Raw genomic sequence first — 13,694 nt, 5'->3', positions numbered from 1 at the left:
CTGAACTGCCCTCTGGACAGTGGCTTCCTCAAGTTTTTCCTGGAAGACTAAATGGGCAAAGAAAGCAGCAGCAAAGAGCAGTTATCAAACACCAGCTCCTGGTTTGCTTCCTGCACAGCATCCAGCTCCCTGACAGTGTCAAGGGCATAAGGGCATCTGGCCATAAAAGGGAGAAAGCAAGGGAGAAAGTAACCCATTTTCCAAATTCTGTTTCATAAACCACCTGGAACTTTAGGGAAAACACTGATGTGACACCTTCCTTTCCTGAGCAGCTCTTTTCCTGTAGAAGTAATCTGTTGGTATCAACAAATTCATTTAATTCTCACAATTCCAAAGTTAAAAAGGCTGGGAAACCAAGCAGCTAGAGCCGTTCGGCCGATACCCCGAGGACGGGACAGCTACAGCTGCCTCCCAGCCCGGCCTCCTCCCTACCAGCCCCAGAGACAAACAAGGGCTTTTCCCAGTGGGTTTTTGCTGTTATTTGGTGCATGTTGAGAAGAACTGAGCGCCAGCCTACAAGGCTTTAGGACTGCTCTTAGCCCGGGATGGACACTGGAATGACTCGACGGGCTATTACCTGTCCAAACTCAGGCAGTCAGGAGCTGTGCCAAAGCCACCTCCAGTGCAACCAGTGGGGCAACCTCTACACTCCGCTGATACTTCACCAAACATCTCCGAATGATGCAAACACCCGTGCTGCGGTAACAACCTGGGTCTAGATTTGCACTGAGCAACTACCTATTTCTGAACTTCATTCGGAACAAATACAGTAAGAGTGTCATCGTCCCTTCCACCACCCCCAAGGCCCGGGGCAGACACAGGTCTGAAAGCTCACATCTTACTCACAGCGTGCGAGTAACAAAGGCACGTGAACAGGTTCAGTACTCACTCGTTGCGGGTGTCTTTCTGGCCACAGAACTGCCCATAGCTGTCGGTCGGGTAAATCACTTTCCTGGGGTCACCGTGCACCCAAGCTGAAAAGACACACACATCTCTGAACATCTGAGCCAAGCGAGCAGTTAACAGCGGAGACTGATTAGCAGAACACGTGCCATGTCCGAGGTACCACCTCAGCCGCTGCTGACCCACGGAAGGGTACTGATCCGTGGGTTTCCTACAGCACCGACGATGCAAAACTGAACTGGACGGATTGGTGGGAGAGCAAACCGGTTCCCCTTTATCATTAGGGCACATACATCTGGGTTGGACCCCAAACCTGATGCAATGGACTTAAAGAACGGTTATTAAAAGGGGGAAGACGGGGAGCTAACGATGTAAAAACTCTGAGCATTCCCAGACAAGCAAAATGGCAGTGCAATGATGGGAATTGCCTGGGCGTGCGACAGAAATACACAGGGTGGGACTGGATCCAACGGGCTCCGTCTGCACTAAGAGGGAAACAAACTCTCACTCCTGAAAGGGAAACTTTTCCTGGCCTCTCCGGTGGTGGCTGTACCGCTCTCAGCTGCCAGGCCTGCACCCAGCTCAGGCTTCACACGCTGCAGGAACCCCAGGCCGGGCGGGAAGAGCGCTTCATACTGAACTTTCAAACTGCTTTTCTCCACTTCCAAGCAGGGTTTCCTCTACAAGCCTTTTTCACCCACAACATTATTTCCTTCTGAGGAGCAAGTGCCCAGCAGCTACCACTATCAGTAGTGCTATTTCTAGGCTGCAGCGGGCAGAGCTGCTGCCAGTCACTCGCCTTTGAACCGTCCCAACTAACTGCTGATCTGACCCTCAGTCATGGGAATTTCATTTCTTTCATACAATGCTGGAATAGAATTCCGTACCACTACTCTGCACTGACACCCCAAAACTGGGTTGCTGGAGAACTACCAGAAGACACTGATGTCCTCCCACATACTTCCTTGTGCCTGTACTATGGGAAAATATTACTGTTTTAAAAGGATTTTAGCCCCAACCCTGCCCCTCCTGCACTCCATACGGAATGGCAGGAGACCCCTGAGCATACGCTGTGGGCTTCAGTATAAGCAAACCACCTTGGACTGGCTCCTCCGTAATCACCCCACCTTCACTCCACCCTGGGGCGCTGTATTTCCTCCTCTGTGAAACTCTCCCTCAAAGTCACTCTGGCAAGAACGACTGTGCTTAACAACGACCCCGGCAGCGGCACAGAACCTGCGGGAGAGCACAGAGCGCAGACTGAACTTGGTGAGGTGCTTGGGTGGATGCACAACGTCTTCAGTGACCAGAGGGCGCTGAGGGACGGGGTTAGTGGTGGCCTTCACAGTGCTGGGTTAATGGTAGGGCTGGATGGGCTTAAAGGGATTTTCCAACCCAAACGACTCTGATTATCAAGTTGTCCAAAACCATTCCGGCCTGGCAGTAGTTTTCCCCTGTGCCTAAGGCCTCGGTTACGGTTTTAATAAAAGAGCATTAAAAAGGGTCTGATTTTAAAACCAGGTTTAGCACACTGTGAAATTCCATCTCCAGGATCAGCTGCTGGGTGGATGGATGAAGATGCCCCTCAGCTACATTCCAAAGTCAAACAGAAAATAATCTGGCCTGATTTACAATATCCACATGTAGCGTTTAACAAACCCTGCAGCAGAGAGAGAAGGGAAACGACCAACAGAGGAGAGAGTTCTGCAGCTCCTTTCAGTGCCTGTGCCAGGGCAAACCACCCCAATTCATCAACTTCATCCTCTGTCACCTTCTTCTTGCAAACAGAGCAATGACAGTGAAGGAATCTGCGTGAGAAACGCCCAGCTTGTCTGGCCTGTTCCGGCTCTATGGGCCGTTGGTGGCTGTAAGGGCGGGAAAGCTCGCTGCCACGGAAAAACCAGGATGGTAACACCAGCATACCATGGTCCTTAGCGACGAACCGCCCATCTGGTCGTGCTCAATCCCTTACTGTGTGTTTCTGAAAGGGCAGTCTGTCCTGGCAGTACTCTGCTGCCTTTACAGGTAGGTTTTTAACGCTTTGAACTGCAGAGAACTTGACCTGCCAGCCTGCTCTTACAGCCTGTAACACAGGGACATCACTGCGGTGCTGGGACGGGTAACAGACATCCCACAGGGAATCTGTAAATCCATGCTGGTGACAGCGGTGCTGTGTAAGCATCCCCTAGAACAATGCTACATGTGTTATTACTTCCAATTAACCTGTCCTTTGGAATGTCAGGCTTTTTTCCAAGATAACTTATTTGCTGCCTTTTATGTGCACTTTTCTGAATCAAAATGATCTTAAATTAAGAGGCTAAACATTTGTGACGTGTCACCCGGAGAAGCCCATTGTCTCTGAAGTAAACAGGGAGAGGGAGGTCGGTCTGATAGGAAGGAACACCCCGCGGACTGTTGAATGAGCAGTGTCAGTTCACCTGTGAAGCTGAAGGAAGTCAGGGAGTGAGGATCTCAGTTGAGCACACTCGCTGGCAGCGGCCGTCACTGCAGCGGGACCAAGAAAGCCTGGTACCAGAAGTCACTGGGTGTCATTTTTCAAGGGGAACTGATCACCTTTTCCTCAGACTACGTGTCAGCCACCCAGACACATAAAACCCTATGCCAGTGTTTCACAAACACGCAGCACCCGAAGCCCGTGGGAGCTCTACAAACATTACCGAGGGCAAGATTTGGCCCAGATTTCCAGCCACAGCATTGTGTGATGAGCCTGCCTTTACCGCTTCCTTCTCCAGACAGTTAAACAGGGACCCAGGGTGGTACCACAGGCATTCAAGAAACTGTGGAAAACTACTTTTCCCTAATAAGGCACCATTCATGACTAGGGATCGCTTTATGATCTGGTTTCTTTTACCGTCTTTGACGCCAGCATGTTTTGTCCAGGGCTGGCCCCTGGAACTGAACCAAAGCTGATCTCAGCGTTTACTCAGAATAAATTAGAGGGAAAGAACAGCTGAGGCACAGCAGAAGGAGGATGAAAAGCAGGGACCATGTGGATCCGGGTTCGGAGCTGAGCTAAATGTTTCTAGACTGACAGTTCAAATCTCTGGAAGAAAGGCAGAAAAAGTCATTAACTACAAATTTGGTATCTCGCTGCAGGAACAGGTCCCAGTTCAGCGTTTCACAGGGGTTGCAAGAGAAGGCTGCTTGGCTGTGGTGTCCAGCAGGAACCTCCACCTGTGCAGAGCCGGGAACATGGCCATTCCCTGTGTCACAGCACAGTAACTACGCTGGCTGAGGTGACAGACACGGAGAAGCGAGGAACCGGCCAGTCCTCTTCTCTTGCTGTCTGTTTCTGCAACATCCAGCGTGGGGGTTCTCAGGGAACTGCAAGTTCAGAGTTGGCAAAGCTCCAGCCAAAACATTACGGAGATTTATACAGTGCTGGAGAGAGAGAGAAGACCTGGCAGCACAAGAACACTGCTCAGCTAGAAACGACCAATGCTCTCCCTTCCCCCTGTCCAGTAGCCTGGAAAGCCTGGAAAGCCTTGCATAGGTGTAAGCAAAAGGTACATCTCAGTTAAAAATTTCAACATTCCCAAGGTTGCTTCCCTGGTGTATGAGAAAGCACCACTCCACCGGAGTTTACTTACCCACAATCCCTAATGCAATGTAACCCAGAATGACGACGATGAAGATCACACAGCAGACAGTGTCTGTACAGTGCCTGGGGACAGAAAGGAACATTTGTAAACAATGGGGTGTCTCATATGGCCCTTCAAAAGCACTGTTGTCGGAACATCTGAGCACGGTGTCTGCTCCTGCACTTAGCACAAGTCCTACAAGCTGACGTGGCGGTGCGAGGCCCTGCTTCCGCAGCAAGGCCAGCAAAGCCACGCGTGTGCATATTGCACTGCAGACAGCAACAGAAACACACTGAGGAACGAGTGTAAATCCTGTGAGAACAAATGACACCTTCCAACACTGAACCCATGAGATCACTTACGGTGTAAGGTACTGCAGGGTGTCCCTAAAGCAAGTATCAAATACTGCCCACAATGGGGCGAAAGATTCAGCACAACTTTATAAACAGCTTATGAATGGAAAAGTAACAGCCTGAAATGAGAAAACCCTACGTGCAACTACCCCCCATCTCTGCACAGAGTTCTGACTCAGCCGCTTCACCTCATTTAATGCAACGAAAACACGGAGACGACAAAACCCCCAGTGTACTGTGGAGAGCCACACCTCGTTACAGACCAGCACCCAAAGACCAGCACTCTCCAGTCTGGAAACAGCCAGCAAGCAACCTGTGAGTATTATCCATGCAGGCAGAGGAGCAGACGTGTGGATCACTGGACTCATTTTTCTCCAGTGCCTGACCTTGATCAGAGCAGTCCCAGGAGGGTCAGGAACGTGAGGCACCCCACTCCCAGGCAAGCAGAAGGGCAGCAAAGCCCTTAGGGAGACAGGAGGCTCTGAGGGCTTCGCTGGGGCGAGCAGTTCTCTCCCCAGCAAGCCAACTTCACAAGCCCTGATCTCTGAAGATGGATGGAAGTAAAACCGTGGTGGTCTCACAGCCCTTGGCAGCCTCGCTGATTAAGAAACATGTGCAGCCAACGGCCTCGCCAGGAGGTAACAGAGGAGCAAGATGCTGCTTAAAGGGTGCTGCCTGGAGCCTCCTTCCCCAAGGGAGGTCACTCGCCTTTGTGATTTACCATGTCCTGCGTAGCCGACAGTCTGCGTGAAGAACGGGCTGTATAACCCAGAGGTGCATGAGCTGTAATCGCCTGTTTGGGCAGTAACAAACTGCTGCTGCTCTGACCTGAGCAACCGTAACGACCCCGGGAAAGCCAACACGAGCTTCCACCAGGTAAAAGACAGGACTAACTTCTATAAAGGGCCATGTTCACCTTTGCTTGCGAGTCCGTGCAAGGAGCCAAGGGGATCCCAGATGAATTTCATCACTAAAAATCTTGGCATCCAAACTCCAACCGACTCACGTCATTTCTGGCACCAACCATTCCTTCCAATCTGTATCCTCTTACACAGACCTGCTGCTCTTTAGCATAAGGAAGATAAAGGTGGCAGATCTTTAGCAGTTGGAGAACTTCAGCAGTGTTTCCATGTGTGGAAAGGGAATGAAAAATCCTGTCCCCTTCTGTAGAGAGGCACAGTTCCAGCACCTCACTGAGATAAATCTTCAGTGAGATTCACGGTCAGCACACAGCAGTCTGAGGCCAACTGCTCAGCAGCGAGGTGAAGCGGTGCCGCTCATGCTCCCGCTCCAGCTCGGCTCTCACCCTATCAGAGCCGTTTTTAAGAGGTACAATATTTAACTCAGTAGGTCTCAAGAGAAATATGGCACCGTAAATACTGCAACTGCAACTCCTATAGTCTCAAAAGCTTCTCCCAGTCCTATTTCCACAGGTCTCATTCTACCATACCTGAAGGCAGTGAAAGGTTATCCTCGTCTGTGCCAAAGCTCCCCTGCGAAGTCCTGCAGAGCCACCCGAACAGGCACCCATGGGCACTTCACCAGAAGGCAGGATGCTCTGGATTTTGTAATACAGACTTCTGCCTAGAACGTAGGAAAACTACCTGCTGCTGTCACACACATATTTGAAGAATCTATAGGAAGTAGATAAGCCCCCTTCTGGGTGGCTTCAGGAAACGCTGAAGCCGCTCACACAGACTATCTGTTACTCATACAGAATAATCCTGTTTTACGAGACAGCAGGGGTGAAACCCTGCCTGCATTGCACCGCGCTGCTAGCTGGAGCAGCTCACTGCGGCGAGGTCAGCGTTCCCCACGAGCATCAGGCTCCACGGGAGAGGAGGAACGTAAACCTCTTCCAGAATGGATGACGGCAGCTCTGCCACCACAGACTGTGACGATTACGGGAGTTCCCAAAGTTGCAGGAACTCCAGTGATGGGAATTGCTTCTTCCTAAACAGGAGGTACCGGAGGCCCATGCTCGTTAGTGAAACCTAATGAGAAACTACCCAGCCATGCTTTGACAGAAACCAGATTGATAGGAGCTGTTGCTAACTAAGGCGCCAACCTGGTATGGCAAATGCGCTTTTCCAGTTTGTTCCAGGCTAATGAGGCGGAACCAAACCCCTCAGGGGACTTAGCCGTTAAACTGGGCACTAAGGAAGACAGATGAATGGGAATGGGATCATGAGCGCAAGGGAGACTGCCGTTTCCCATACAGGCTCTATAGGCTCCTACAGACAGCGCTGTCGTACCTGTCCATGTAGCCATGATGCATGAACACGCGCAGGCTCAGGAGCAAAGCACTCCACATTTCTTATGGTACAAACGATGAAAACACTGAAAGTGCTTTTGCTAACAGCCGCTACTGGAAATTCTGATGGTTTTGGGTACTTTTTAGAAAACCAGTTCCGTGATCTGAACCAAACCCAGTGAGTCTCTGTACGTGCACACTAGAGTTGCCATCAAGATAAACTGCTGATAAAATCATCAGCTCCATCATTTTCAGGTGACGTAATGACAGATTTTCATTTGCTTGAGTGCACAGTTCAGGCTCCCACATCACATTTAGTGCTTACTGCTGTCATTGAGCTTCATTCAGAGCCTGATCTGCCTTCCACGATCTCCCAGAAACACCCCGGCCCCTTGGCTTCTCTTGCCGTGTGACGCATGGCAGCGCAGGCCAACACCACTTCGCGCATGCCATTCAGAGCCTGATCTGCCTTCCACAATCTCCCAGAAACACCCCGGTCCCTTGGCTTCTCTTGCCATGTGACGCATGGCAGCACAGGCCAACACCACTTCGCGCATGTGCAGTGGTACCCTGGCGAATAAATGAACGCAAAGATAGAATCATCTACAGAGTATTGGTGCAGAAAAGCCATTTATTCCCTGACGGTTCATGCACTCGGTCGTTAATGACCCACTGAACCCCTCTCCGTTGGGCAGGTTCACGCCCGATCCATCACAAGTGCCATTTTGCTCGAGATGCTGCACTAGCAAGAAAGGACGAGGTTTATTAGCTCAAGAGCACTCGCAGTGTATTGGCATCTACGAAGTCTTGAGCCCGCGCTGTGCAAGCCTGGAGAAAGAAGAGGCTCAGGATGTTCGCAGGGTGAGTTTCACCCACTGACTGATGCACAGCCCGGTCCCAAGCAGCGAGAGTCAGAGCCAGAGAGCCCAAGAGCCGGAGCCCTAGAGCTGCGCCTGAGAGCAATGGCAGCAGGGTGTGAGTGAACCCCATCAGCAACAGCAGGGCTGGGAAAGCCCCCCAACCCCCCGCTCACTAACGAACACATGAACAAACGAGCTAAGCGAGCACGCGAGCTAACACGCGTACTCAGGAAGCACCAGTGCAGGTACCGCTGCCGCCCCGCCGGCTGCTCCATGAAGCCAACAGCACTGTCTCACCAGAGACGATCACCAAACGTGCTATAGGAGTGACGCGCTGCGCTCATCTGGGTGTGTTTTTAAGGCATTGATGTGGAATCTACAACTAGAACAGCACATGTACACACCTGGAATTGCAGCAGGTGCCACAGCAGTCACCAGCAGCCGCAGTGCAAGCCCAGGCTTTGCTGTCTCATGCAATAACGGTAAAAACGAGCGTTTTGCCACTCACAACATTCTGATCCTGTTTACTGCAAACCCAAAGGACTGAAACAGACCGAGCTGGGATATTTACCTGTTATGAATAGGTCCTCTGAACTTGGGGTCAAATTTCCTTGGTTCACCTGCATTTAAAATAAAACAGTATAAACATACGTCCTTATTTCAAACAGAACCTAGGGAGAGGGGTTGGTTACAGGACCTTCTAAGCTGCAGGTCTGCCCTTTTTGCAGGGGGCTCACCCGACGCTAGCAGGGCTGGAGCCTGCAGACTGGGTGCTGACCTTGCCCTGCGCCACCCTGCGGGCAGTGCTGGCTCCCCAAAGCCACCCGTGAGCTGCGGCCCTGCAGGGCATGTGCTTCCAAATCTTCTTCAACTCTCAGGTGGATGCCACCACCACACATTCCCGCGCAGGAGGCAGAGCAGGTTTTGAAGTTGGTTCCAGTCCCTGAGCATGGCTGTTGCTTTTACAGGAACCTCCGAACCAGCAGAAGGTCACGCCAGGCCCCTCCGAGGCACAGGCGGTTCCACCAGCCCCAGTTTGCAGATGGAAGGATCGAACACGACACATATTTTTCCCGTGGCCATCCTGGGTAACACAGTTCCCATTGGTTCACCCTACACCTAAGCCAACCGTGTTAGGAAACCGCCAAATGCTAACCCACCCACCTGGGCTTCAAACGCGGACTTGAAGATGGTCAATCACAGTGATTCCACTTCAGAAACAGCAACAATTGAAATGTTCAAGTTTCAAGGTACTGTGTGAAGAGGAAGCAGCTGTCCTTCACTCAACAGGCAGAGTTGGGATTTCTCCATCTGAAGCTAGCTGTCCCGTGTCATGCAATTTTCTTAAGTTCAGTAATTATGGAGATTTACTGAACCAAACTTTGTGCAATGGAAAGCTACTTCTTCATCCAGTGTCAGTGCTACAACAGGAATGACTGTTTCAGAGTGCTTTCTCACTGCCTTCCTAAGGCCCTCCTCTTCTGAACACACCTGGTATTAAAGGGTGTTACCAGCCCAAGCTGTCCCCCACCCACAGAAAACATAGTTATCTTCTTCATTTCGAGAAGAATTCAGCAACTTCTCAAGAGAAGAACTGACCTATTAACCAAACGCCAGACCAGTCTTAGTCGGTATCAGAGAAACCCTACACCCACAGACCAGTACAACAAACAGCCAGCAAGAAAACGCTGTCTGCCCTTCGGGTGAGGCGTTCAGGTGTACCGCACCGAGCTCCTGAGCAAACACGGCAGCACAGAAGAGACCGGGAAGGCTGAAACGCCGCAGAGTGCCGTGACCAGTGCGGGGGAGCGGAGGGCGCAGTTATGCTGTTGCACAGCACTACAGAAACCCGCCACACTCCAAGGGCAAGTGCCCATACACAATTCCTAATGCTGGGCCAAAACCTGTACTTCGAAGAAGCTCTTTGTACAGCAATTTCTACAAAACAATTGTCCCTGGGACAATCCAGAGTTGGTGCCACCACTCCCTGTGCAGAGGCTTGGCCGTACCGAAGTCAGTTTTTTACAGGACCCCAGCCCAGCACGAGAACCGCCACGTCGGAGCACAAGATCCACTGAACCCACCCTGTTCCTAACAAGGGGCCAGAGTGAAAACCTGAGGAGAAAGGAAAAACCAAGGCAAACCAAGCAGTATTTCCCTAAAACTGGGATTACAGATATCTGCAGCTGCACTTCTCGGAACCAAAGGCAGTGGCCCTGTACTTAGTAGCTGAATCTCCTTGCTCATGTCGTAGATCTCTAACTTGCATACACTTAATCTGCAACGTCCTACATCACGCAGTACTACAGGCTAATGAAACACTGACGTGCCACCTCCTTTTGCCCATTTCAAGCTTGCCATCCCTCAGCTCGTACCTGTCTGGCAGCACGGCATGCTACAAATAACTGTACAGAGGTTATGACATTCCACACACTCATCTCCCTTCCTTCCCTGGGCTGTGCAGTTGTTCTTGTGCATGAGACATTGCATACTTTTATATCCCTTTTCTGTACCTTCTCCAGCACTACTACACCCCACCAGGAAAGGAAGGGGCAGAACTACACGGCACACCCACCAAAACAGGGGTGATTTACACAATCACACGTAACTTTGCCCATTAGGTCTCAGTCCATTCCTGATAACCTTTGCTTACACTCCACGTGCTTCTGGGGGCGAACACTTTCACTGAATCATCCACTCAGACCCCAGGCTCTCACTCCTGAGAGTCAGTGGTTAGCTCAGTTCCACTACTGGAGGAGCCTATTCTCCGGCCCTAGTCAGGATTTTCCTTAACAATTAACGAAGACGCTGAAGCGGTGCAGGTGACAAGGGTTAACATAGTCCTGGAGATGGAATCAAAGGGATTTCGACAAACCATTCATCAGTGCAAAGTGATTTTCATCAACTGACTGAAGTTATAAAGACCAACTCCACTCACAAATCCATATGGAATAACTGCCGTCAGCAACACTGACAAGAAGATCCCAAGGGATCCTGGCACTACAAACCCCCACAGGAGCCCAGGGCACTGCAAACCCCAAAAGGAGCCCAGGGAACTGCAAACCCCCAAAGGATCCCAGGGCACTGCAAACCCCAAAAGGAGCCCAGGGCACTGCAAACCCCAAAAGGAGCCCAGGGAACTGCAAACCGAGTGAGTTGGCAAAGCAGTGTCTGCAAGACAAATCTCAAGTCAGCCCAGAGGCATGAGCATGAAGGGAACAGTGACCAGGGAAGCCACTGTCGCTCGTGCCTGGGACACACAAAGCTCAGCTGAAAAACTTCCTAGATTGTGGAACTGGAATTGCAAAAGGTGCAGACAAGTGGGGAGAGCAAAAGGACAGAGAAGGACACGAATAGGTTTACAAAAAGCAGTAAATGGATGCAAACTTCAATGCCTGTGATTAAGGGAAGGAGCCCAAAATGACATCAAATCCCATATAAAAACCATTATGGAATATGGCACTTCCCATAGAAAAAGGTAACTGCAGTCTAAGGTACAAACACACTAAAATTCATTGACAGAAGCAGTCTTCAGCATAATGGGAAAATTCCATCCCAAAACAATCACGCAGCAACTGTGATCACAGTTTCAGGGAACAACAGAAAAGAGGAAAATGCTGTTTGTTTCATCCTCATTTTTCCAAGTTAGGTATCAAATTCCCTACTTAATGGCTACCATTCTTTAAAAACTGAGAAGATCCTCTGGGGGCGAGGTCGAAATTGTTTATGTGTTTACATAAAAAATGTGTGTTTACAATTTGTTTAGTGTTTACATAGCCCCCGGTAAAAGCAAACTACTCCTTTAGCTATAAAAGCCCAAATGGACTTAGAAAGCTAATTCCAAGCTTTGGGAGTTTGGCATGAGGAAGAAAGCAGTGGTGTAGGATAACGACCATCACTGTTCTGCTAGGATCAAAATCTGAGACGAACTTAGCGGATGAGACAGATCTACTTCACAGGCTGCTTTGTACTAGGGAACTTTGGTATGCTGAATCACAGCATTGTTACTAGAAACAGTTCACAAGGTATCTCATTTCTCACCTAAACAGCCTATGAATTTAATTGTGGCACTTTGTTACTGTAATAATTTAAGGAAAAATCTAAACTACTTATCTGCAATCGACTATATATACACATATATGTAAAGTTTACCTTTGATCTGCAATTTAATTAAACTTGCAAATGTCATGCTGGAAAAAAATTAGGATATTGCTAAATAGTTGAAGTTACAGAAAACCATTTGGGGCTGGGTCTGAGCCCCTTAAAGCCACCTGATATGACTCAGCTGAAATAAATGAGATTTAGACCAGTTGTCAGAAGAAAGAGGGTGAATTACCATGCTTTCCATAGTAGTTTTCTCCATCTGCCTCCATGTCACTGTACCTGGATCGCTCTAGCGAGCTGTGCGAGAGGTGAACCGTGGCCTCCTGTGTTCCCAGCAAACCTTCCCAGCAAACAGAGATACTCAAAAGCACTATTTAAATAGATTTTAAACTAAAGCTGAGTGTCCCACATTCTCCAGTCAGGGTGGAAATTCAGAAGGCAGGGAGGCCCTTCTGTGCCACGACCGGTAGCGCCCGGTGCCTGCACACTGGCCCCAGTGACTGTGCAGACCAAGAGCACAACTCCCACAGCAGGGGTTGACCTTCAGCATGGAAGCAGGAAGGGAAAGGGCTGTGCAGGAACACCACCCGTACCATAATCCAGCCAACGCAACCAAAAAAATCACTGACAATTCGCTAACAGAGTAGGTATTCCAGAACCAGTAATTGTTGTGCTTCTGCAGCCTGTGCTACCGTGGGAGAGGAGTCGCTGGCCAAGTGCCTTCCCCCGTACCTCGCCAGCCCCCGAGCACGAGCCACGCGGGCAGGGAAAACACCTTCTGGTGGGAAATGTAAACTCTGCGGAACATCGCATTTCTACCCTTGACACGTGCAACATTTATCTGTAGCAGTAGTCGTGATTTACTAAATTACTGTCTGAATAAAACGTACATTCTGGAGTTCTGCCAAGTGCAGAAGCACTGGCACTAGGGAGTCTCGGCATGGCTAGCTCAGACCCCGTAACGCCTGCACGGTGCACGGCAATCTGACGCCTGGAGCCATTTAAACCCAAAAGCTAGCATCCTCTCCCACTAGCCACAAGGGAGCAGAATCCCTGCTGAATGACATTCCCATTCCCGGTGGAACACAGCACCACAGCAACTGCAGAACTCCGTAATGGGAAGCACACGCGCTTGCATGTGCACTGCTCCTACATGTCATGTGCACTGCTCCTACACGTCACGGCAAGCGTTGCATGACACCCAGGAACAGCCAAAAGGAGGCGTTTAAGCTGTGCCTGTGCAGCAGCCTGTCACCAAGGGGAAGGATCACACTGCAGCCCACAACCCCTGCCTGTGAGACGAGCTCACAGCAATGCTCCGACGCTCACCCACGGGGAGCTCGAAGGACCCGCCCGGCAGCCCACACCCCCTGCCTGTGAGACGAGCTCACAGCAATGCTCCGACGCTCACCCACGGGGAGCTCAGCGGAACCAGTATCAGTAACCCCAGGTTCAGTCTGATCCTCTGTAACACATTAACCACGCGCCCAACTCCGGCGCTTAGCCGCCTCCCTGCTCCTCCCAGGCAAACACAGGGAGAGCAACGTGGCTACTTTACAGTAACAGCTCTAGAACTAAGCAAATTAGTTCCACTCAGTATTTAGCACTCGTGGACTCT

The 13,694-nt window shown here is 50.4% G+C and overlaps 1 protein-coding gene across 1 annotated transcript in view; it reads right to left on the bottom strand.

The window, feature by feature from the left end:
* Nucleotides 1-12,345, bottom strand: part of LOC104516979 (choline transporter-like protein 5) — a 37,141-nt gene extending 24,796 nt beyond the window's left edge. Inside the window, exons 1-4 of the mRNA XM_010161504.1 lie at nucleotides 12,309-12,345; nucleotides 8,544-8,592; nucleotides 4,515-4,588; nucleotides 890-974 (exon numbers count right to left, since the gene is read on the bottom strand). Coding sequence (XP_010159806.1) covers nucleotides 890-974; nucleotides 4,515-4,588; nucleotides 8,544-8,592; nucleotides 12,309-12,345 — 245 coding nt within the window. The remainder of the gene's footprint in view (nucleotides 1-889; nucleotides 975-4,514; nucleotides 4,589-8,543; nucleotides 8,593-12,308) is intronic.
* Between the last annotated feature and the right edge of the window lie 1,349 nt (nucleotides 12,346-13,694).

Source organism: Eurypyga helias, unplaced genomic scaffold, assembly GCF_000690775.1.
Source record: "Eurypyga helias isolate BGI_N326 unplaced genomic scaffold, ASM69077v1 scaffold11541, whole genome shotgun sequence".
Taxonomy (NCBI): domain Eukaryota; kingdom Metazoa; phylum Chordata; class Aves; order Eurypygiformes; family Eurypygidae; genus Eurypyga; species Eurypyga helias.
Note: the sequence above shows the minus strand (reverse complement) of the source record. Positions and strands in the feature narration are given on the sequence as shown.